Here is a 26,472-nt window from a genome sequence, read left to right as displayed (position 1 = left end):
TAAATTAATATGGGATAGTTTCTGCCTCACACTGGGCCCATGAAAGGGTTAAGTTGAAGCAGCTTCAATGAGTCACCTGGTTAGGACCTCATTCCCCTCAGAGCTACTTAGAAGCACTTGTAGTCTTTGTTCTCTCCCAGGTTAGTCCACTTCTTTCTTTTGGAAGAATGAAGATATAAGAGCAGGGACCATCTCTGGCTTCCAGCTCGCCAAACTCCAAGTGGTAAATCTTCCCAACAGGAAGATCCACACAATCTGCTTTCTTTCATTAACATGAGGATTGCATGTTTTGTTTCTGAGATTGTAACTAATTATTTTCTCTTGAAAACGATTTCGGAACCTCCTTTTTAAATCTTTCAGCTCACTGGATGGAAACATGTTTAAAGCCTCATTTCTGTGACTTTTGATGTTTTGTGTGTAAAGTCTTTTACTTCTTTAAAAAGCATAGTGTACGTGGTTCATTTTAGCCTAAGCTTTTCCCCCTAGCAAACACATGTGAAAAGGTGGATGGGAGTGGATACAATTCTTGCCCAGGTTTAAAACTGCTTGGGGCAACCAGCATTGTGAATCCCTACAAAAGGGAGACAAGGGGATTAGATGATTTCCCAATATCTCACCAAATCTCTCTCTCAATAATTAATGAAGTCAATGAACTTAGATCTATTAATTTTGATGGGTCTACTTTGAGTATTTCTTCGCTGGAGACAATTCGCTGTATTTCAGGATAGCAAAGTACGAGCATAAACAAAAGCGTAAGATCAAGACACCAGTTCTTTCTTTCTCTTTTACCCAGAAAACTGTGGGCAGGTTTATCCTCCATCACACGGATCCGTCGAGCCCCAGCTGGGATCACTGCTGCTTCAATGTAACCTGGGGCAAATGAAAAGGACACACTGATCATAGTATCTCAAAAAACAAATAAATAAGAAAATAGACACTGGGTACTTGTGATTTAACATATGAACTCCATAATTTATTTTTTAAAAGCCAATCCCAATTCACATTTTGAAATGTTATGATGTGGCATTCAAGTTTCAGTGTCATGCAATATGACCTGAAGAGGAGGAAGAAAATATCTCTGGGTGCATCTTAAATGTGCTTCCACATCTGAGATTACAATGAATAAAAGTCTAGTTCGTTGATGTACTTTGTGCATGTTGACATTATCAGAGACATGTCAGGTTCCTCCAGGAGCTGCAGATATAGGCTTATGATCCTAAATCAACAAACCTTGTTGACACAAGTAAGACGCCCCCTGGTATTTCAGCTACACCTCCTTGACCAGATATTTCGTTTGCTATTTTTGTTTGCAGGAAACTGCTTCATATATCTCTGTCTATAAGTAGGGTGTAGTTACCCACCTCTCAGCCTAACCTACTGCAATTTTTTTGTGAAGATAAAACGAGGGGAGAAGAAGCATGTGTGCCACCTGAGCTCATTGAAGGATGGGTGGGATAAAATTTTAATTAAACAAAAAATAAGTAAGCAAAGTCTGTTTAAAAGAAATAGCAATTGTGCTGAAGGTCTTCAAATGATCAGGTTTGGGAGCTGAGCTCCTGCTCGTGTATATTGAACTCTTGCTCCATGCCTGGCATAAAGGAAGAGCTGCTGATTTAATAGTTTAACCTGTATGAATGACCTCTGAAAAAAACAAACCCTCAGGTATGCTTTTTGCAAAGGTCCAAGAGCATTTGTTACTGATCATGGGCCTTTAAACAGCAGCATCTGCAGCAATCAAGTATTTGTTGGGTCAGCCCACTAGATGATATATTGCAAACCCTTCTTTCTCCAAACCTGTGGGGATCTCATGTTCATCTGGTCTCTGCTAGAGGCAACAAGTAGGAAAGTGATATGACCCAAGGGCACCTATTTCAATGTGCATTCTGAGTTTCCCCTTTTGTTCTTGTCTCACTCTCCTAACCCCAATTTGCATTTCCATGTCACCGGATCTCCCCACCTTGACTGCACATTACCTTTTTCATTTTCTTCTCCCCTCGTCAGGTTACCAAGAGAAGCAGCCTGACCCCACCCCTGAGGGAAAACGGAAAACACAGTGGTAGCAGGGATCTGTATAAAGACACCAGTGAAGGCCAGCTGGATGGATGCAGCAGTTTAGTGACCACAAAACATGTTGCAATAATAATTGTCTTGCCATGTAGGGATGGACAAACGGGTCAATTTTCATTTCTTACCATTTCCCATTTTTTCCAATCTTATGTTCAGTTCACTACACTTCCATTATCAGTTTGCAAATTTTAAGCCCTCATAAAAATTCACCAGCATTTTAATACACCTTTCCCCTGATACACATTTTAACATGCAATTTTGCCTAATGCAGTATATACATTTTTTAAATCAATTTTTCCTCCTGTGATGCACTTTCATGTTTCCCCCCCACTAACATATGCATTTTTATCTGCATCTTGTCCTAATATATACATTAGTTAGGGAACTGCATTGCAAAATTCAGAGAGAAGCAGTGTTTCTGTGTGCATTTTGTTCTGCAAAGTGCAAATTAGGCAAGTTCACATTAAAATTAAAGTTCACATTAAAGTGTGAACTGAATAGGATTTCTCCCCTATCCCCTACTTGCATGTAGTGGTGGGTTTTTGTTTAAATATGCTTTTACCACAATAATGTAACCCATAATGGTCAAACCAAACAGACATTTAACATATAGTATGGTGTTGGTTTTTGGCGGTTTTTTTAGTGTGCGCTGTCCAGTTCAAGACTTAAAATGATACTGCAGTCACCACACTCTCTAATGGCAAAACTCTTTTGCCAAAATTCATGCACTGACACGCACACCCAACCAACAATGACTACCAGACATGAACACATAGGAGATGAGTGATTAATAACATGACACTATTACAAGAATACGACACACATGACAATCACACCCTGTCACCACCTTGGAACATGCCCAAAATCTACAATGTGTTTTCTTTAAGTTTTCTTATTGTATTGTTTTTTAAAGAAAATTAATTCAAGTTATGTTTTGCCTGGCCCTGGCTCTCCAGGCCTTCCAAGCCAGATCCTTCTAAAATTGTGGCATCAAATGACTCAACCTGCTGGACAAATCCAACCAATTTCAACATTCAGAGGGAAGCAGGGAATCTACCACAGCAGAAGAATTTCTCAAATGCAGGCCACTCCCCACATTACAAGAGAAAACCTCTTTATTTTTGGCCACTTTAAAAATGTAATTTAGGCAGGAAAGCCAAGCCATTTATGCATAAGCTTGATAAGTGACCCAATGAATTTTATTTAAATGTAATTCAAATTCTGGTATTGGTTGCACCATTACTACAAATCACGATTGCTTTGCCTTTACTGGATCTTCTGTTTCAAAGTTTGTTTGCCCACATGTAACATGTGGGAAAGCAACCCTTCAATGGAGTTTTTATCATCTCTGGCAAAATATCTGCACAGCCATGAGCTTCTGGCCACAGTAGACATGATGTTCAATGCAGCATTGACATCCACACTGGTAAAAGAAAGAAAAGCTGGTAGTAGGCACACACCTCCATTCTCCCATTTGGGGGAGGGCAATAGCAGATTTGGGGAGGGGTGTAATTTCATTGGGACCACAGAGGGAGGAAATGGGTAAGAATTCCTTCCTTCCAAGCTGGGGCCTCAACAACAACAAAAAACCCCACAGGTGCATTTTTATAAATTTCAATTGATGTGCTTGCTAATAATGCATTGAGCTGCTACTGTGTCTTTTTTGGGCCATAGGGCTCGTTTCTTAGAGAAGCTCAAGTGCAATCAATATAGACTATCCAGAAGGCACCAGACACCGCAGTGTAGTTGTGTTGTTTCACAACTGCCTTGGACCATTGCTGGCTGAACTCCCATAGAACTGTGTTTCCATGGACCATTCAAGAATTATGGCATATAGATTTAGTGGCTAAAGAGCACGACACCTGTGGTTTGCTCCAGTTTCAGCCATAAACTCATTTGCTGAGCTGGGGCAAGTTTCAACGCTTCAGCCTCCCATGGACAATATGATAACAACAATGCATAGTATAGTATGCAGAGCTCTCAAACTATAGCTCTTTAAAGGTATTGCCCAATCTCAGATCTAGCATACAGCTGAACATATAAAATGTGGATGTAGCAATTGGATGATTGACAACACCTGCAGGTGCAAACAGCTAGAGAATTGGGATAGGCTGGTGCTCTCTGTTGGGTTTATTAAAGTGCAATATGTGAAACAGCTGGCCACCAATAGAGGTACAATGCTCCTGAATCTAATTTTTTGAAGAGCTCATGGTAAAACTCTTGGGCATGTTCCTTTGGACAAAAAAATAAAAAAGTTGGAGATTTTGGCAACAACAGATTACAGAAATCTAATCCGGTTGCGAATACAATAAATCTACTACGGATACATGCAAACTCATTTCCACTATTGCTCTCTTGAGCTTTAGAATTCATTCATATGTTGCTTCACAAGGGATTAATAAATTAATGGAAATAAGCTTGCCAACATTTGAAAAAACCCCGTATCCTTGAATACCTTTTCCATTATATGCAAGCCACATTTCCTTCAGCACTTAGTACCTGCAGTTTCTCCACCAGAAAGGTCAACAAGTCTTTTACTTTGAGCAACTTAAATCCCAGTGCCAGAATTATGACATCCCATATTTTCAACAGTATCCAGCCTATTCTTCTAGGCTCTGATGATTCAGGTTTGACAACATCAACTATATGCAGTTGTGGGATGGTACTATTGACTACATGTCCTATCCATCTATCCATCCATTAATTTGAGAGCACTTTTGTTCTAAGGACGATGCTTTGAAGGAGCATCTCATCATTTGATAATTCATAGCACTGTACACAAGCATGCTCCACCTCGGGAATAGCGCTCTCTCTTTTTGGCATGCAATGATCTTTCTGGATAGCCTGCATTACATCAATGCTTCAGGAATGCAAAGCTGCGATTGAAGAGAATCCTGCATATAAATTATATGGTAGAAGTCAAATTAGAGGAGACACCTGAGCAGAGATAGAGGAAGGGAGGGATAAAGGGAGAACCAAGACTTTCGTCACCATGAAGATTAATATGTGAAGGGTAGCCTGTTGTATCTTCACTGAGAAGGCTAGAAATAAGTACCGGAGAGGGGATGGGGGGAGGAAGCAAGGTTGTTGAAGTATTTCTATTACTAGGCAAAGCTATTTTCCCCAGCCAGCCAAAACCAGATGTTGGTGTGATTTTCAGTGAAGAAGCTGGTATGGATCTTTCTAGAAAGTGATCTCTTCAGCGAAACAGATATTATACCGTGGCTGTAAGTGCTGCAAAACTTGCAAATAACTTTCCTTTCCACCTCATGTTTCAAGTTGCGTGGGTCAAAAGAAAACCCAATTTCTAAACAAGCCTTATTGCACTAATGTAGGATGCAAAAGTCCTGGCGCAACATAAAGAGAAACTTCCAGTAGAGCAGACCCACCCACAGCGGCTTTGCGCATGTGGGACTGCCTGTAGTCCTACCCTGTGTGCGTGCATGGGGGGAACGGAACAGGGATAAGCAATATAAGCCTCAGAAGGTTGCTGAATGGAGCATTTGGACATGCACATGCTGCATTTGTGCTGTGGGAACTGCTCTGGCTTTCAATCAGCCACCTTGTTCAAGGTCTTGCTAACATATAAAGCTCTGAACAATTCAGGACCAGGTTACCTGAAAGACTACCTGCTCCTCTGTAGGCCTGTAAGATCACTTAGATCTGGGGAAATTACAGTATATCAAAGGGTGGTGACCTGGAAACAGACATTTTCTGCTTTTGCCTGTACTGCGGAATGCCCTTCCCCTCTGCCAAATGTGATCCAGCAACCATCAGAGGCGTCAGACATCTTGTGAAGACTTGTCCTTTTGCCTTGGCTTTCCTCGACCCATAAGATTGGGCCTTGTTTTAAGATGAATTCCCCGAATCTTTGTTTTATTTGCTTTTATACTTTTTATTGGTTTTATGTTGTATTTTTGTTTTAATGAACAGTGTTCTATATTGCATATAGTTCTTAGAGATTTAAAAAACATTAAGTGGATTTAGAAAAGCTTTTAAATAATTAAAACAAATAAGGAGCATGCGAGTATAAGCTGATGTGGTCCTGACAACTAGCAGTCCAACATCTGGAAGGCAACAGGTTCCCATAATGCTTATTTTCCCCTTTTCCATTCAATATTCCAGCTCACTCCCACACATTTGGAGACCCCAAATGGGGATATATAAGATTGGTTATGTGTCCTTGAGCAAAGTGCACCCCCTCCGTTGCTGCTCTCTGCTGAGCTTTGTGTAAGCTTCTCACCTGTGTGGCAGATGCATAGAATAAGAGATGGTGCACTCAAACTTTAATCAGGACTATAAACTCACTGGGCTGCTCAGGTGAAAGGCATAAACTCAGTGGTGTAGTTGGCAGGGGTCAAGGCAGGGGGAGGATCAAAGATACGCTGCTATTTCTGCAGCAGTGTCCCTGTCTCCAGCTAATCAGCATGAAAGGGGAGCTCTTTCCCCACTGTATGTTCCAAAGCTAAGCATTTAGGAATACTGAAAACATAAGGTGTGCAGGTTCTGTTACGTACAATGGAACATCACAGAAGACAAAGCACAGTATGTGCTCAGAAAACATTAGATCTAACTAAAAGGGAACCCATGGAGATCAGCATTGATTATTACAATTCATCCCTCATTATTTTTATTGTTTAGGGAAGCTTTTAATGTTTGACGGACTACTGTATTTTAATATTTTGTTGGAAGCCACCAAGAGTGGCTGGGGAAACCCAGCCAGATGAGCGGGGTATAAATAATAAATATTGTTGTTGTTGTTGTTGTTGTTCTTACATTCTTGTATAATCTTAGAAGGGGCATGGATGTGAGGGTGTGTGGCTGTGACTATCACGAAATAAACCTGCACCTCTGACTATGCCACTTCACTACTGCATAATCTAGCAATTTACCCTATTTGTTCTATAAGCCCTTACAGCTGAAACATAGCCAACTCTAAAGGTTAAGCGTTACATCAGAAAGACCAAGGCAAAAAACAAGGATAATGAATTTCCTAAGATGTGATTTTTCACAGAGGACAGCCAAAAGATCCTCATATAGAAGGGATTTGTGCATTTTGGTTGCAATCCCAGCAAGTTGTGCTGAGTATATATGCAAAAGGCTTTCACATTTATCAACAGCTCTTCCTTCTTTTAGAACAATTCCATTTCCATGTTTTGATCCAACCAGAGGGGAGAGAGAGAGAGAGAGAGAGAGAGAGACCCAACACCAAAGACCATCTACCCCAGAAGCACCACACAGAGCAACCAGGCTTCTTACACGAGAAACACTTGGGGACTCCCTTTGCCTTTGCCATCACACACGTGGAAACCTTCTTACATTGACTATTGGATACTGAGAAAAAGAAAGGAATTGGCATGGGTTTAGTTACAACACTCACTCTGTTTTCATGAGTCAGCAGTCACAAAATATGAGGTCATTCAGTGGAGCCCAGTGTGCAGATATTACACAGTTTCATTCCAAACAGCTTTTTGCTATATCCAACACAGTGCCTGCAAGTGTAACTCTAAGCAGAGGTGGCGCCAGCATTCGGCAGAATTGTGCAATATAAGTAAAATTTATAACCTGTTGCATTTTTAAAAATGAATTATTTTCTTATAAAATTTAAATATCTGACCAAGTTCAATTATAACTTTTAGAACAGTTTACATTTATATATTTTAAAAGGCAACACATTCTATTATAACACAAAATAAAAGAGCAGCAATTAACATTGCGTGCCCAGCCGCAGTCCCCCCTCCCGGCGCGCCTAACTGCTGAGTAAAATGAATGGACACAACAACTGTCTGGGATTTAAACGGCCACAACTTTATTGATTTAAGCTGTAGGAAGCTTTGGCATAGGCATTGGGCGTGTATCCCTCTCAGCCCCCCCCTGCTGGGGGAACTGAGGCATGACAGGGTCTATTTGGAGGTGGATCCACTGCAAGGGACGCGAGTGGCGCTGTGGGTTAAACCACAGAGCCTAGGACTTGCCGATCAGAAGGTTGGCGGTTCGAAACCCCATGACGGGGTGAGCTCCCGTTGCTCGGTCCCTGCTCCTGCCAACCTAGCAGTTTGAAAGCACGTCAAAGTGCAAGTAGATAAATAGGTACCACTCCGGAGGGAAGGTAAACGGTGTTTCCGTGCACTGCTCTGGTTCGCCAGAAGCGGCTTAGTCATGCTGGCCACATGACCCGGAAGCTGTACGCCTGCTCCCTTAGCCAATAAAGCGAGATGAGTGCCGCAACCCCAGAGTCATCTGCGACTGGACCTAATGGTCAGGGGTCCCTTTACCTTTACCACTGCAAAACGCAGGTTTACGTGGATGGCCCCCTATCGCTGAGGGAAGCTCTATGGCCCGCTAGGCCTACGCAGTTGGCTCTTTGGACAGACACTTCCCTCCAGACCCCTCTACCTGGTACCCAGTTAACACCACCACAGGGAATAGGGGTGGGTGAATCACCACTTCACCACACCCCGATTAGAAAAACCACAGGATACCGCCCAAGGCCTAAACCGCCAAACTTGTGACTAATGCTATGGGGAAGGCGAAACCTGCAGAGCAAGGAAAATTCCTTCCTGGCTCCGAAAACGGCAACCATCACAAGACTACAGGAAAGCCCGGCAAGCTGAAAAGAAATGGTTAGAGCAGTAACCAACTATTAATGATGGGGAAACTTTCTAAAATAGCGCTGCGTGTCTGGGTGAAAGAGGAGGTGCCGTGTCAGGCTGCAACCGCTACTCACAGGCAAGAAGGTAAGTGATCATTAAGAGCAGAAAAATATTAAACGGTTCTAGCTGCCACCACCTTTAACCACAGCACCAGAGGGGATGCCAAAGGCCCCCCATCACTGCCACCGATCACTGTCCTTGTGAATTATGGCATTAATTTTTTTAAGGAAAAAAAAGGAAGCATGATGCCGCCATCCTTCAAGAATGTAGTACCTGAACTGGTGAAATGGTTCACATACACACACACCCCTGCCCTCCTCCACCACTTGGTTATTTCCAATGTAGCTTCATGCAGTATTTCAACCCGTTCTACTTGTAGAACTTCTATTTGAACTGATATTCAATTGCATTTTAAATTTTTGCTTGTCGCACATTGCCCTGAGCTCTTTTTGAAGGAAAGGTGATTCATAAGTAGCCTAAATAAATAAATAAAATTCTGATATGCTATTTCACAGTCTGTCCTTGGCCCACCTTGGAGATATTAGTAGTCATGCCAGATGCCCCAAGTTAGGATTATGCCAAACACTGCAACTCTTAATGGTTAACCCCAGACGAGCTTTGTTGCAATGAATGGGAAATGCACAAGAGAATGGATCTCATTTTTATAAATTGTTTTATTATTTTAAAGAACTGTACCCTTACTTTTTCCCCTTCTCAAAGGGGATCCAAAGCAGTTAATAAAACAGAAAACATCGTTCAGTATTCAAAAACATGTTTCACATACACTGTTCCTAACAACAGCAATAATAAAACCAAAATATTAGCATAATAAATCAACAACCCATAACAATTTCTGGAAATTCTTTGAAACCCCTAGCCAAGATTGTTCCTTGTGCACCAACCAATTAAAACGATTGTGTCAATGAAAGTGGGGGGTAGAGCATTGCCAAAAAAGAGCACATAGATTTGCATAAAACATGTACATGCTGTTTTAGTTATTATAATCAACATAGAAATACATCTCACCACAGTGGAAAAGACTGACCAAGTTATTTTTATGCCTGGCCTGCTAACTGTTGCTGGGCAATTTCAAGTCCTCTGCTTTCTTACGGTTCTTTACCTTGAACCAGACAGACGGCACCTTGAAGCGAAGGACTGTCCTCTGGAACTCCTTTAGATGGAGGAATGTTGTCTATAAAGTAGGACACATGGCCACCCAAGGGCTGAAAATCAGAACATCACATGTTCATAGTACAGTGGCAAGGCAGGCACACGCATTTATTCTAAATGGTAGTTCACAGCATGCCTTGTCTGCCACTTGTCTTCACTCTTGATCTGCATGAGCTTTGGACTATGCATCTGTTCATTGTGAAACAAGATGGAAGCACACAGGGAACAATAATGACCAGTAGATTCAAAGCTATCCTTCTGAAATCTGACAGCGCAAGGCAATAGCCTTGGGATGTAAAGACCTTTGGGGCAGAGTGTCTTGAAACCGCAAAGTCTGAATCAAAATTGAGTGACTTCAGTCAATACCTGTATCAAGCTGAGTATCACATTGCTGTTGACAGGTCGAATTTCTTAACTTTGCCCTCAAAATGCAGCACATGCCTTAACTTCTGCAGGCACAGCCTTTTTTTGCATTTCACTTCTCCCATGCCAAGCTACTGAGATTGACCAGTATCTACTCACCCATCCCTTTAGTATGGTTGAAGTCTCCTTTCACCACTTTGCAGGTTTTGCCATCTCCATTGCAGATGCCGCAACGATCTTCTTTGGCAGCTGATCCGATGATCCCATCACAGCCGATTTTCTAATGGTAACAAGAGGTTCTTCGTTATTTTGATGGAAAATATTTGCAAAGGGGTATGTTTTGATTAAGCATGGGACTGGATGTTAGAAGAGGTGTTGTTGGGTAGGGCCAAAGTTGCTGTTAGAAAGGGAAATTGCAAAATGGATCTATTAAAAAATCAATGAGAATCTTTCCAACATTCTGCCCTTCTCTGGCCTCATTCACTTCAGCATTTGCCAACCCTAGGTGGAGGTTGTGATTGGTTGCAGCTGGGTATGGGGAGGAGTTCTGGAGCGTTAGTTTTGTGTTTTCACCTAATATCTTACGGTGTATATGAGTGTTTTCCTCCCTTGTGAACTTGTGGGTTCTGCTTAAGTGCCTGCCACTCAGTATGGAGAGACCGGATGACTCCTCCCCCCTGAAGAGGACACAAGAATCTGAAGACCCTGCCTGTCTCTAGAAGGGGGGAGTCATCCCTATCAGGAATATCATTCCCCCAATCTGTAAACTGAAATTCACGGTAAGAAAAAGCCCCCCCAATATGAATGCTTGTATGTTATTTTCACTATGATATGCATTTACACACACAATTTACCCTAGTACTGTATATACATTTATGTACACATGGAGAACTGCATTGCATATTTTGTAGAATTTAAAAAAAATGACTGTGTTCTGCTTGTTTTGGAAAGTATAAATTAGGCAGCTTTGCCTTTAAATGCAAACTGCATCAAATTTCTCCTCCGCCCTTAGACTCCAGTGCAGGTGTAATGGAACTACATTTTCTCCTGCCCCCTCCCCCACCTGGCACGGGTGGAAGGGCTGTGGATGAGGCAGTGGCTACTATACTCCATTAAACCCTGCCACTGCTGGTCAGGGATTTGGACGGCATCCTAAGTGTCTTTTGGCTCCCATGTACATCAGGGCCATTTAGCTGTTGTCTTGGGAGCACTGCCTTACGATATTGGGTGACTGCCTTTTGCAAAACATCTGTGATGGCTGTTACAGAAATTTAGATGTTGTTAAATCCCTTCTTTTCAGAAACTTTTAAACTCCATTGGGAAAGGGCTTACATTTTGCAAGTAAAGAAGAAAAGAAAAAGAATACTGTACAAGAGGCAAGATTCCAAAACTTGGGGTGAGGGGAAGCTAGAGGTGCTCTTAATAAACATTGCTGTTCTAACCCGATTCTCAAATCATTCTTGTTTTTGGATATTTTCCAACACTCACATAGAACTTTAGAGTATTTAAAGATGCTATTATTGAATTCAGCAACCAGCTGGGATGTTACAAAGAGAGAATTATTGTATAAAGTAGAGAATAATGATCAGTGGTGGAAACAGTTGACAGTGGCGTAGCGTGGGTTGTCAGCACCCGGGGCAAGGCAAGTAATTTGTGCCCCCTAACCCGTGGATTTGCGCCCCCTAACCCGTGGATTTGCGCACCCTAACCCTAACCCCCAGATGTTGTGCCCGGTGCGGCCGGGCCCCCCTGCACCCCACGCTATGCCACTGACAGTTGAATCAAGAAGAAAATGCCCGTGCCTATTAAAAGAAGGTGTGTGCGCGCACCTGTGTGCAAGAAATGCAGGCAACTGTGTTTTGCTTACTTAGGGTATATTTTTACAACGAGGTCAGATAGTTCTCCAAGTAGCCTACATCCAGGTCACTGAGGGCTTTACAGATTAAAAACAACACCCCAAATTGTGTCAATAAATTAGATGTTAGCAAATGGTGTTTGAGAAGGTTGGGGTGTACCTAGGAGTTGACCAAGTTGGCAGCCACAAGAATCCAAAGAAACTAGAGGATGCACTAGACATCCCCCAGAAGAAGCTTGAGCTATTGAGCAAATACCCTTGAAGAACATCACTTAACCACCTCCAGCTGTTCAAGTCTTATATACCAAGTGCACATCATCATGCAATATTGGGTTACTGCAATGCGCTCCATTTGGGGTTTCCCTTGTGCTTGATTTGGAAGCTATAGTTTGTGCAGAATGCTACAGTTGCTACAATTGCTGACAGAAGTGAAACCCTGTCAGCATATAACACCTCTGGTCAGAGACCTGCACTAGTTGCCAATGTGCTACTGGTCCCAATTCAAGGTGTTGTTACTAGTATATAAAGCCTTTAATATAGTGCTTCTTAAATTTGGGTTCCCAGCGGTTGTTGGACTACAAGTTCCATCATCCCTAGCTAGCAGGAACCAGTGGTCAGGGATGATGGGAGTTTGTAATACAACAACAGCTGTAGACCCAACTTTGAGAAACGTTGCCTTAATACCTTTGGACCTGCTTACTTGCAAGATTGCCTTACCCCATACACGCCCACTTGGCTGCTTCAATCTATAAAACCGGCACTGTTACAGGTGCAACATAATACCTCAATGCATTTGTAAAAAACAAAACAAAACAAAACAGTCTTTTAGGGTGGCAACACTCACACTTTTTTACGTTCTAAATAGTTGGTTTTCACTGTTTCTCCCTCCCCATTCTTTTTGAAAAACATGTTGAGGATGTAAGTGGCATATAAATCTTGTAGGATAAATGAAATAATAATAATAAAAAAATATGCTTAGCATAGAAACCTAGCTTTGCATATATATGGTCAGGTGAACTTTGGTTCAATATGAAAACGTCTTCATATCCTGCATTTTAAAAGACTGCGCCATCTGTGCAAATTCACCTTTCTTCTAGCTTTCAAGAATTCTCACTGCAGCAGGAAGATGTGACCTAGGGGCATAATTTTCATGTGGGGGTATTTTCAAATAAACAGTTCTCGACCTGAAAACTGAGGCCATGTGGTGCTGCAACAGGATGTAATCACAGCTAAGCATAGTCACAATTCTAGCAATTCTAGCAATTCCCTGAACACACTTTATGCTGCCCGCTAGCCGTTCCCAAGAGACATGCCTTTGCTGAAGCTTAACATATCATCCTCATTATTATCATCTTCCATAGTTAAGTCATGCACAAGGCAAATATTATTGCTTAGAGAGAATAAGAAAAAAGTTACTCCACCTGGCACTTGCCATGAACGCAGAGTTCAGTCTCATAAGGCCCGCATGGTGTACCATCAACTACCCTGTCAGACACCAACACAGGGGAATCCTTTCCAAACAGGGAGCAATAAAGTTCACAGGGCTTATCTGAAAAACAAATACACACATACACACAAAACACCATGCAAGAATATTGACTTTAGTCATATCATGTACCCAAAGCACTTGAAAATTATTGGGACAGGTATATGATATATAACAGATAAGATGGTACTCAATTAATGCAAACTGTCAGTGCAAGAATTTATCCTTGTGCAATGGGACTTCCTTCCCTTCTCTTCACATCTAGGGGACCAGGGTGGGGGGGGGCAGTGGGAGGATGTTCCATTGCGCAAGCAGAAATCCTTATGCTAGCAAATGCTTGGCCCCCAACAATCACAAGGAACACCGCAGAAGTAAATGCAGTGCAATAGCAGGTTTAATTTGTTTTTATAATTATAACAGTTGCATCTGTTTATGTAACTAGATATAACGTTGCTAGAACCTGCCCTGAAACTTTATGATGAAAGGTGGGCAAAAAAATCTTATAAATAAACCATAAAATAAATATAAATCAGCAAGTTGTATTATCTAAGCTATCACCACCAAAACAACAGTACTCGCCTATTTCTTCATTGAAAAGCCAGCACAGTATATATTCTAAATGAATTGCCACACAAACGTGTATATCACTCAGTTACTCCAAATTAGTAAGTTTAAAATAATACATAAACAAAACCATAAAAATAAAAAACAGTACTGAAGGGTGGGAGGCAGGGGGAAATAATGTACAAGCGTACAGAAATGTACCATCCATGATGACAGCAGTCCAAAGGCTTTTCTTCTTGTTGGTGTACCTCTCATGAGTCTGGCACTGCTGGTCTCGGAATGTGGGCACCCCTTTGGGGCAGGGCAAGTTTTCACAAACTGTATGTTCGACACTTGTGCCACGGCAGTTTTTGCCTCCGGGTCCAGGGCTGTTAGTGGAGAAAAGCATGGGTAGCCATGAGCAGGAGACAGCTAACGGATCATAAATGCAATGCTGTTTTCAGGGTAGAACTCAGAGATGGCACTACAGGATCCCACTCGGCAGAAGGAGGGGGCCCCACACGCAGGAGGGCTGTTTTGTCATATTTGAAGTACCACAGTTGTGTGTGTTTTTAACCTAGCAAAGGGAGAATGTACTGTAGACCTTGGAAGCACATGTGTCTGTCTGAGCAGAATTTTAGCAATTTGAGTTGCTCTAAGGCCAGATGGGGACGCAGATGGCACTGTGGGTTAAACCACGGAGCCTAGGACTTGCCAATCAGAAGGTCGGCGGTTCAAATCCCCACGACAGGGTGAGCTCCTGTTGCTCGGTCCCTGCTCCTGCCAACCTAGCAGTTCGAAAGCACGTCAAAGTGCAAGTAGATAAATAGCTACCGCTCTGGCGGGAAGGTAAACGGCGTTTCCGTGCACTGCTCTGGTTTGCCAGAAGCGGCTTAGTCATGCTGGCCACATGACCTGGAAGCTGTACACCGGCTCCCTCAGCCAGTAAAGTGAGATGAGCGCCGCAACCCCAGAGTAGGCCACAACTGGACCTAATGGTCAGGGGTCCTTTTACCTTTAAGGCTAGATGAGCTCTCAAAGTAAAAAAAAAATTAAGGCTCGTGAAAAACAACTTCCCAGGAGAGGTCTACTAAATATTAATCATGATAGGGAAATGGAACATCCATTCCCAGAGGAAGTATACCTCTTAAAATCCGCTTTGGGGAGCATCACCTTTAATCCCTGCTTCTGGCTTCCCAGTAGTATCTGCAAGACCCTCTGTTGTAAACAGAATACTGGACCATATGCACCCTCTTGGAATCCAACAGGACTCCAACCACTCTTAATCCCAACCACTAAAATCAGTTTGTTTTTTAAACACTGCCATGAAATAAGCAGCATTTGTGTCAGCAGAATTTTCTGGCCAGTTAACTGGGAGGTGAAGGTTAACCAACAAAACCACTAGTCCTCATTCCTCTCTAAAAGGTACCTTTCTGCTGACTACGGCACTGTAACCCTGGAAGCTGCCTGATGGGGAGTCAGAACAAGAGCCCATCGAGCCCACTACTCTCTATTGAAGTGACTTTCAACTATTGGCCTGTGGACCACAGGCTTCAATCAGATGATCCATTGTAAGGATGCAGAACAATTGAGAATATCTGTACTTGGCCCTGGCCATTATTTATTTACTTTTCCCCTGATGATGGAAACAGGCTGTTTTGAGTAGGGCTGGCTTATCAAACAAGCTAACAAACAGTGCTCATGATTTTCATAGTATGCTGCTGGAGAAAGACTTGGGATCTTCATTACTTATCACCTTCAAGTCTAAATACAGAAGTGAGATAAATGCTGAACCTGTCCCAAGAGTAAAGCTGATAAACAACTTTATGTGAAGTTGACTTGACATGACTTTGCTCATGAAAACAAGCAAACCCACTGCATTTGAAAGAAAGACTACGGTTATTAAGAGTTATTCATGTGCTTTGGTTTACAGAACAAAAACGTTTATTATGTAAGCCATTAAGTTCCTTAGAATTTGTCAAGTGGTCTGGAGGTGGAGGAGCTTGTGAACCACAGATCTACTTCAATGGGTAGCAGCTGTCCAATATCTGAGGCAATGGTCCTTTGCAGCCAAAAGATTCTTCAACCAGATGCTGGGAATTGATCCTAGGACCTTCTGCATGCAGAACATATGATCCAGCACTCAGCTACTGGCCCTCCTTAACTCAAAACTCACCACACTGGACTGTCATTTATAACATCCACTTACCACCCTCATTGATTTCTAAAGCTCTTTACATTTAACACAGCTGCTGAGTTCTAGCATGCAAAATGGTTGCACAGTATGGGTGGGGAACATGATCTCTGTATACACAAGTTACCTTGTTAATAGAATCCGCTGAATAAAATCCAAACCCAAATGCTTTCCTGTCTCAGATGCTACATGTGGGAGAAGCTCATGCTAAAGCTCCCGGGATCTAATCCTCGTTATCTAAATAAGGCCTAAAACATCCAATTCCTAAATCCTCCTTAGCCAGGCAGAATTTCCATAAAAGATTCCAATCTGCAGCTGGAACTCATCTGCGTCACCATGTCAGGAGCAGAGTGTCTTTTGTGAAGAACCGTGCCACTACCAAACATACACACATACATGTTTAATCAACGAAGTTGGGGAAGGGCCACAGCTCAGTGATAGAGCATCTGCTATGAACGCAGAAGGTCCCAGTCCCAGGCTCCGTTTCTGGCATCTCTAGATAAAAGAATAAGAACACAGGGAGTCCCCTTATGGCATTGAGTCAGACCATAGCTCCATCCAGTCCAGAATTTACTCAGATTGGCAGCAACTCCCTGTAATTTCAGGGGGGAGGGGCTTTCCCCCTGCCCAGCATGGAGACCAGGTAGGATCAGCTTGCAAGTGGCACAAACACCCTCCTCTGCCTGAGGCCCTAGAGAGCTATGGATAGTCAGAACAGGCAATACTGAGCTAGATGGATGAATAGCTGGACCTGTTGCAAGCCAACTTAATGTGTGCTTGTGCTCTTTTTTGAAAAGGAGTCAAATGCCTGTTAGAAATGAAAATACGTCAATGGCAAAGGAAGGAAGGAAGGAAGGAAAGAAGGAAAGAAAGAAAGAAGACAAAACTCTTGAGAGAGTAGTAGCATGGTAGCTAAGATGCTGAACTGTGAGCTAGCAAACCCAGGATTCCTATCCCACCTTTGCCACCAAATCACTCAGATGTTATTCATGTGAAGGAGCAATGTGGGGAGGAAAGGGCTGTGAAGTCCCACCTCTGCCCCTGGCAGATGACTCGGGGTTTTCTCCAGCCCTGTCCCAGCTTCTGCATATTCCCTTTGCTGGGAAACAAAAGAGGGGGGAGTGCTGTTGCGCTCAGGTCATTCTGGTGGGCTTGCTATAGGCATCTGGATGGTCACTGTGAGAACAGGATGCTGGACTAGTTGGGCCTTTGGCATGATCCACCAGGGCTCTTCTTATGTTCGTTTTCTCTGGCTCCTGGAACCCTGATAATGGAGGGCTCCAGGACTCAGGGATGCCTAGACGCACAGGTTTCCCTGCCACAGACATCCATGCTAATTCCGGGATCAGAGGAGACACATGTCATTAGGGGTGCGGCCTGAGCAACAGCTCCTTTTACCCCCCCCCCTTGTCCCTTTAGTAATTTAAAAAAGAATCCTCTGCAAAATTCATCAACATTTGAGTGTAAATTTCTCCTAATATACACATTTTTGCAAAGCAGTTTTTTTGCAAAGCACTTTGTCTTAATATAACACATTTTTTGTATGTTATTTTCCCTGAGGCATGCACATTTACCCAGTGTATGCATTTTTGTACTCTTTACGTGGTTGGAGAACAGCAGTGCAAAATTCAGAAAAAGGTAAGAATTTTAGGGGGAAATTCAGGAAAGTGGGATGGCTGGGTTTTGATTTGCATATTGTTTTGGAAGATTGAACAAAATCAATTTTCTCCTCCATCCCTGTGGCAGAGAACACTACCACCAACATTACTGAATTCCCCAAACGAAGTATTTTTTAAATCCTCAATCAATAGATTTGGATAGCAAATAAACCAGCTGCAGAAGAACAAAGAATGCAGACAGGAATATAAAGTGAACCTATATAGAGAGAGTGAAACAGGATCACGTGCCATTTACGAGCCAAGAACTTACATGAGCAAAAGAATGTGAAAAATCAGCGCAAAAATCTGGTGCATTAAAGTAAGGGGCACTGGGGAGATTTAGTTTTACTGAAGTGGATGCACACACTATATTTCTTGTCTGCTCAAGCAGATTTTGTCGACCCCAGATACCCACATAGTGTGTACCATCTAGGCAACTATAGATGAGACTGGTACACAGCATGGTAATTTCAGTGATTTTCATAGTATTGGGCCTTGAGCAATGCTGCAGCTTTGAGTGATGTGTGCTGCAGAGTTAGCTTATGCACAAAAGAAATGAGGAAATGGCAAGGAAAGCAAACTGAGCTACAAAGGAGACTCCTGAAGTAACGGCTGCATCTTTCAGCCTCTTCCACAGCTTACTTTGTTTAATACATTTGTATACTACAGCTTTTATGGGAAACTCAAGGAGGCATATATAGGGTCCCCAGGACCAGGAGGTCTCCTGTCAAGGCACTCCTTTGGTTCAGCCAGAGCATCTGTTTTGCATGCAGAAGACCTTAGGTCCAATTCCAGGCATCTCCAGGTACTACTAGAAGATAACCCTAGCTGATACCCTGGAGAGCTGCTGCCAGTCAGAGTAGGCTGTACTGAACTAGATGGACCAACAGTCTGACTCAGCATAAGGCAGCGTCCTAGGTTACATGAGATTCCTTCAGGCTTTAATGTCTCCTTGGAATGAGGCAACTTACGGTGGATTGTCACATTTGCGTTGTCTGAATCTGGCACCGGTCCCACACGTCCTGCTGCACATGCTCCACTGGCTCCACATGCTCCAGTCTCCATCTACATGTTCGGGGATGGGAGTTTTGCTGACACACTCCCCAGTTCGGCACCACTGGAATGTAACAGGGGTTAGAATAAGTGTGGCCAATGACTTCAATGCCACAGGTGCTTTGAGACCCATCAAACATATAGGGGAATGGCTACAAGGATGTAGTTAAGCACAAGTTGAAGCACTTGTTAAGCTGAAATAAAGAGAAATTACAGGTATATACCAGCATTACCACCGGCAACTCAAGGTGGTAAACATGCTTCTCATCTTTTTATCTTCATATCAACCCTGAGAGATGGTGACCAGCACAAGGTCACTCAATGAACTTCATGGTTGGAGTGTGTGCCCATAGTTCTGGACCCTTGCGGTAGCAATATCCTCTTGGAATTGGGTAAATAAATATTGGAGATAAATATTCCTGAAGTCCTCCCAGTTGTAAAAACTGCAATCAGGGCCTTGAAACACTTTTAAGGTGATAATATTATTATTTATTCAATTTATATACCACCCTTTATCAAAAGATCCCGGGGCGGTGTACAACATTAAAAACACATCACAGAACATCAGTGATAAAAACATAATAGGAAACATGGTAAAAAAACATACTGATAGGCAGCCTAATAATAAAGCAATCATCCCGAGAAATATGCCAGAGGAAGATGGATGGTACCCCTCCTCCAGCTGTGTGTTAGTGGGCTGAGACAAAAGGGTTTAAGGGATGTAGGATTTCAGTTTGGGTGATGTAAGCAAGGAAAATCATTTGGAGCACTATGTCGGCTGGCTGGGGCAGGCTCTAACAAAGAGACAGACAGCCTGTCTGATTTATCTGTTCCGAGACACAAGCCTGCTCTGCTTATTGGAGAAGCAAGAGAACACTGATTTTTTAGGGGGAACCCTTATCTGGAAACCTGTAGTCAGCTGCTTAGAGCATTCTCCAATACAATAATAAGACAGTAGTATCAGATACTGATACTGCCAATAGTAAGAGCACAGCAGGCCCAAAACTTACATACAGTTAACTTATATGATCACAGCCTTGCACACTTTGCCAATGAATGAATGAATGAATGAATGAATGAATGATGGGAGACCTGAAAAAAGCCCTCAGAAGGGGCTTTGTGAGATTTCACAACAGCATCCAGAGCACTTGTACAACCTTCCCAGAGCCTGGAAAGCAAGGCAAAGGACTTAAAAAGATATTTCTGTGCTAGGCTTTCCTGCTGTGGAAATTTCTAAGCCCTCTGCCTTGCACTTACCAGCCTTTGGAGAGTAGCATGAGGACTCTGGAAGGCCTTGTGAGGCTCCCAAGATCTTATCTGCTCAGTGAACCAGCATTAAACAGGTATGGATGGGGTTTCAATTTCAGGGTGTGGGTGTGTGTCTTCCTGACTGCACAATTTTGCCTTTGCACGCAAGACCCCCAGAATGTAACCCCCACGTAAGTTTCTGGTCTACTGTATTGAGGTTCGCCAACTATTTGCCATAATGTAATTAATGCACACCCCACACAATGATTCCTAAAAAAGGATGCACAAACATTATCTGAGTAGAAAATGGTCTTGAAAAGCAAATGGAAGGGCAACTCTTAGAAAACTGATACTGTCGACTGGCTAGAAAAATTTGCTATCAGGCAGCATAGAGACACAGCAAATAAATAAAAAGTCCAGGCCTGAATTCTCCCTTAGGGGGATTACCTTGTCTGCTCCGCATTCTGTGCCATCCAGAGGAGGGTCCAGTTTGGTTTTGCAAGATGCGTCTCCTTCCACAAGGCACCAGAGACCAGCACACATCAAATGCTGCCAACATAAAAGCAAAAGCATTTTGTCCTTTTTTCTGGAGATATCAGCTATTTTTTGTGAGGGAGGATGTCTCTCATGTGAATTCAGAAGTATCTGATTGGCTTCATTTTTAAGCAAAGTGATATTTTCAAAGAACAACACAGTTATGTTTCCTGCACTGACCACCTGGGCTGGAAATATGCATACACACACACACACACACACACACACACACACACACACTTCCCTGGGGGAAATGTGACACTTTTTATTTCTGCCATATCCCCCCCTTCTCTTTCTTTCTCTTCCTCCTACCCCCCCAAAAATAAAGTAGATGCTTTTGGTAAACAATCTAGTTGCTTATTTTAGATTAATATTGGAGCTTGAGACTTCCTGATCTCTGCAACACCTCTCTTCTCTGCTCGTAATCTGTACCAGTTTCCCCCCATCTTTGCCTTTATTGCGAGATGAGTGCCACAACCCCATAGTCACCTTTGACTGGACTTACCCATCCAGGGGTCCTTTACCTTTACCTTCCCTTTTTGTATGCAGCTTTGATTAATATACACGTTGGTAAGTATGCTATTTTCAATAATGTGTGCATAATGCACATTTCCCTCTAATTTATGCATCTTTGTAGACATTGTTTGGGACGCGGGTGGTGCTGTGGTCTAAACCACAGAGCCTAGGGCTTGCCTATTGGAAGGTCAGCAGTTCGAATCCCCGCAACGGGGTGAGCTCCCGTAGTTTGGTCCCAGCTCCTGCCCACCTAGCAGTTCGAAAGCACGTCAAATGTAAGTAGATAAATAGGTACCGCCAGAAGTGGCTTAGTCATGCTGGCCACATGACCCAGAAAAACTGTCTGTGGACAAATGCCGGCTCCCTCGGCCTGTAAAATGAGATGAGTGCACAACCCCAGAGTAGTCTGTGACTGGGCCTAACGGTCAGGGGTACCTTTACCTTTAGACATTGTTTGGCTGGCTCATCACAGCTATCTGCCAATCACCCATTCCCACCACCCTTCTGAGTAATACCCCTCCCCACCTTCTCACTATATAGAAGGGTCTGGAAACTTCTGTTTCAGTGTATCTGAAGAAGTGTGCATGCACACGAAAGCTCATACCAAGAACTAACTTAGTTGGTCTTTAAGGTGCTACTGGAAGGAATTTTTTTTTGTTTTGACTATGGCAGACCAACACGGCTACCTATCTGTAACTGGAACTATGGAAGGCACCTTTTTTCACAGTCCATTTACATTCAGTATGAGACACTATGGCAATGAACCAGCAAAGAAGTTCTACTTTTGTTAATGCTCAGAGACAAAAAGAAAAAAAACCCACCTCATGTGAAATTAATAACATGTCTAATTGCTGTCCTTGGGTTTTATGGTTTTCGTAAGTTGGGTTATTAAAAAAGTGTGACTGTTTTCACTTTGCTGTTTTATATGAAGCTTAAGTGTTTGGTTTCACAGCTTCTGTGTATTGCAAGACTTTACTCTTACTAGAAAATATTTTTCATATTATTATTATTATTATTATTATTATTATTATTATTATGTATTACAACCCATTTTACACTTACTGGAATGTCTCAAAAATGTTTGCATGGGTTTCAGTTTGGCTGATTGTCAAAAGGCACTCTGGCTTAATGGGGTGAAAGGAGGGAGAAGAAACTTTAAATAGAATTGTAAAATACAATGTGGGAATCTAAGAATATCCTAATAAAAATAATTTTTAAAGTGATGGCTGTAAATAAGAAAAGGGCTTGAGAAACTGAAACACAAGCAGCTTTGAATTAACTTCCACAAGGGCTGGTGTGGCAATGCAAAACTACAGTTACGCTTCCTTTGAATTAGTTAAGATCTGTATTGTGGTATACCAAGTGATGTGTAATATTGGTGGGCAATGACTGATTGAGCTGCCTTAATGTTGCAGAAGAGACAGAAGGCAGAAGTGTCACTAGCTGAACTGCTCAGACCCTACAAAAAGGCTAGGGCACATAGATCGGTCCAGGGAAGGTGAGAGAAGCATCAGTAGCAGAAGGAAGGAGAAGGCAGAGGCCTTCAGGGTCAGAAAGCAGGGATCCCAGAAGTGTGGGAGGGCACAAAGCACTCCAATATGAAATTTAAATTTAAAATAAAAAAGGATCATAACTCAGTTCTGCACCACTTTGTTATTGGTTACATAGGCAGAATTCTTTTTTTTGAAACAAACATATATTTTATACACACACACACACACACACACACACACACACACACACACACTCCTCCATTGTATATATTTGCATACCATCCTTCATCCACAGATCTCAGGGCAGTTCGCAACAAGAGAGCTTCAAAATGATGAAAAAGGAAGTGCCATGAAGTGGAATGGGCTCAATAAAATAAAAATAAAAAAACCAAGAAAGCTGACAGCTGGAATTAACTCCCTAGCCACAACAATTTAAAGTACAATTTAAATACAGCTTTAAAAGGATAGTACTGCTGGTTTCCTCATTGAGGAGTTCCTGATAAAATATCTAGGAATCTCAGGGTTTGCTAGAGATCCAGTTTGAAAAGCAAAATTTTCTGTATTCCATTTAGAGAGCATTTACAGTATTCACATCCCAATAATCATGCCCCCCCGCCCACTTAAGTTAAACTTCTGAAGAATGTCAAGGTCAAAGTGCATTGCATCTAGCTATTTAACAAGGCTATAAATCTTGGGGGAAACAGCTGGTGCTGGGATCAAGGGGTTCATCATTTTGCGTGGACAGGCGGAGTTCCCAGATCCCGAGCAGTCCCCCCCCGTCATGTGGAATAACGACTCAAGACAACGTGCTATGGGATTAAATTGGCCACAACTTTATTAAATTTCAAATGTGGGTAGACCTTGGCTCAGGCATTGGGCGTTCTCCCTCCCCAGTCCCCAGCCGGGGACCTAGGGAGCTTCAGGGTTATCCAGTGTGTGTGGGGGTGGGTGGGTGGGCTCTGGAGAACATATGTTCAAGCAGAGATAGCCGCTCCCGTTACGCCGCTGCCGCAGGGGAGAGCAATGATGACCTTTCGGCGTACGGTCAAAGCCTCCCTTCAGAAACCCCTTTAAGGGGAAACCCTGGTATTGCCACCGCAAAGAGGAAGATGGACTAAAGGATTCCGCCCAAGGCCTGATACCGCCAAAGTTGTGACGTTTTGCTACGGGAAAGGCGAAACCTGCCAATGCAGGGAAATTCCTTTCCGGCCCTTTAACAGCGACCTTAACGTAGCAGCGCCCGCATACTTGTGAAGATAAGTTAACCTGCAAAACCTATGAAGAAAAGTTAACCTGCAAAAGAAGACATTAACTGAGGGTGGGTAGGGTGGGAGAAGCTCTGGAGCCAAGTGAGGATTCCCAGGTAAGATCCTCCCTCTATTGTGTGGGCAGGAATCCCTCCCCTACCTGGCCTGGTCTCCTTGGCAACGCTTCCCCCAGGTGGGATTGGACAACTGGCTGAGGTAGGCGGAGACCTCCAGGTATCCCACCTGAGGGAAGGCAAAGCCAAGCCTATGCTGATGGTGCCGCTCCAGATCTAGGGCTGCGCGCGTCCACGCAAAGGGCGCCCCCCGTTTTAAGCGGGGAGCAGTCATTGCCATTATACTGAAATATGAACATGAGGGCAAGTGAAATGTAGCAAATTCTTTAAAAAGAGATATAAAACATTCTGCTCCAGTCACCTGATTTACAATGGATATAGTACAGAGGCAAATAATTTGGGGGAAATGTAAGTTCTATGAGCTGCAATTTTCCTTTCAAACAATTGCCTTAGTGTGACAGAAGACAGAAATCCAGCTTATGTTTTCCTCACCCTACCCCCAACAATACCCACTTTTAAAAGTTTGGTTTTTGTAAATCCCACACAGGATGACTTTATTCCATTCAGTAGTATTGGTTTCCTCTTTTACCGTATAACATGAACTAACAATAAAGTTCCATTCAACATTAAGACCACATCCACACAACATAAAAAGCACTTTTGTTCCACTTTAAAAGACATGGCTTCTTCCCAGATAATCCTTGGAACTGGAGTTTGTTGAGGGTCTCGTAACAACTTTCTGCTCCCTTAACAAACTCCGGTTCCCAGGATTCTTGGAGAGGAAGCCATGGATTAAGAGAGGATTAGAAAGCATAGGGGCCATAACCCCCATTTCCTTGAACAATAGTAAAATAATATTACACAATATTAAAACTGGATGGACAATTGTGCCTCAGATTTGCAGAGGGTGAATTGGGGAGGCCATTCTATTGAATAATCTCCGGGGGGACTGAAATTCTCTAACAGTTTAAAAAATTGTCAGAACATTCATTTCCAATGAAATTTGGCTCATCCCTATGTTGGTGAACTAGTTGTGCATGTGGAAATGTGTGGGTCTCCGAGTCACACTGTTCTTTACTCTGACTCTCCAAGGTCAAGGTCTTGGACCCGTGCTTTCCAGATAAGGGACAAGGAGAGAACTATGCGTTGTTGTTGTTATTTTACTGAATGTTATCTTCGTAACTCTTTTTTTAATACCAAATTTCAACAAAATTGAGTAGGGCTGATTTACTGAAGCTTGTTTCCATTTTATAACAAATGTTTATATTTATATTCTGTTTTTCATATATTGTCTTATTGGATAAATATTGGCTAAAACAGCTTGCCAATATTTTCTGCAACTTAGACCAACTTCTCATTTTAGCCCTCTTCCTCTACTCTGCTTATTTCTTGTAGATATTCTGGATGATAGAGCCCTAGCCATTAACACATCTACTTTGAAAGAAGTCGGATTTCAACATAATTTACCTCTCAGAGCCCTCTCTCTTTCTTGATCTTTAGTACTTCAGCAATAGATTTATACCTGTACATATTAGGCCACAGCATGGCTCAGGATACAGCAGGTAAAAATAGTAACTCCCCACCTTAACCACCATTTTGCATTTGGCTGTACACCACCTCTCCCAACATATTATTTTGCCCTTGGCTTCAGTTCAGGGGTGGGGAACTTTTTTCAGCCTGAGGGCCATATTCCATTCTGTCCCACATTTCAGGGGCCACATCCCATTGGTGGGCAGAGATAGAGGGGAAAGTGGCCATAACCACAGGTGTGTACAGTAGACTAGTTCCTGTACACATTCACACACCCCCTCTCTATCCTCCATTCAGGCAAGCAACAAGCATTATCTGAGTTCATGCCCCCACCGTCCCCCACACTACGCCACCGTTCGCCAGTGCCTCAAGTTAACTCACTATGCATACTATAAGGTCCTCCCCTATAGAGAATCCTGTGCAACTCTCAAGGGTTCCACAGCTGACGTGCAGGGGTTCCTCAAGAGAAGGCAACACTGAAAGGATTTCCTGAAGGTTGAAAACTACTGCAGTAGGCCAAGCAGCAAAATACATATGTATATATAAAGGCCTCAAGCCAAGGAAAGCCAACCAGCTTCTCAAAGGGAAAATAATTGAGAATGTCCTTTTTTTTAACAGACACTTCCTGGGATGGTCTTTAAAGATATACACATTCAGAACGTCTCTCAATAACAGTGAGCTTGGTGGTCCACATTCCCCGAAAAACACTACTTACGAAGATTTTTAAAATATTTTTTGTGCTCATTGTTTTCATGTTGCATTAGCTGCCTTCCCGATCCAGAATAAAT

The 26,472-nt window shown here is 42.7% G+C and overlaps 1 protein-coding gene across 2 annotated transcripts in view; it reads right to left on the bottom strand.

Annotated features, from left to right (window-relative positions):
• The window catches only part of ADAMTS17 (ADAM metallopeptidase with thrombospondin type 1 motif 17), a 170,356-nt gene that overhangs the window by 45,705 nt on the left and 98,179 nt on the right, over positions 1-26,472 (bottom strand). The window contains exons 11-17 of one of the 2 annotated variants that reach the window (XM_083713075.1): positions 20,738-20,839; positions 18,961-19,106; positions 14,360-14,526; positions 13,530-13,657; positions 10,413-10,533; positions 7,327-7,401; positions 790-870 (exon numbers count right to left, since the gene is read on the bottom strand). In XM_083713075.1, the coding sequence (XP_083569201.1) occupies positions 790-870; positions 7,327-7,401; positions 10,413-10,533; positions 13,530-13,657; positions 14,360-14,526; positions 18,961-19,106; positions 20,738-20,839 (820 nt within the window). The remainder of the gene's footprint in view (positions 1-789; positions 871-7,326; positions 7,402-10,412; positions 10,534-13,529; positions 13,658-14,359; positions 14,527-18,960; positions 19,107-20,737; positions 20,840-26,472) is intronic. The other variant, XM_083713076.1, reaches the window with a different exon arrangement.

Source organism: Podarcis gaigeae, assembly GCF_964106915.1.
Source record: "Podarcis gaigeae genome assembly, chromosome: 14".
NCBI classification, from domain to species: domain Eukaryota; kingdom Metazoa; phylum Chordata; class Lepidosauria; order Squamata; family Lacertidae; genus Podarcis; species Podarcis gaigeae.
This window is presented reverse-complemented; position numbering and strand designations above follow the sequence as displayed.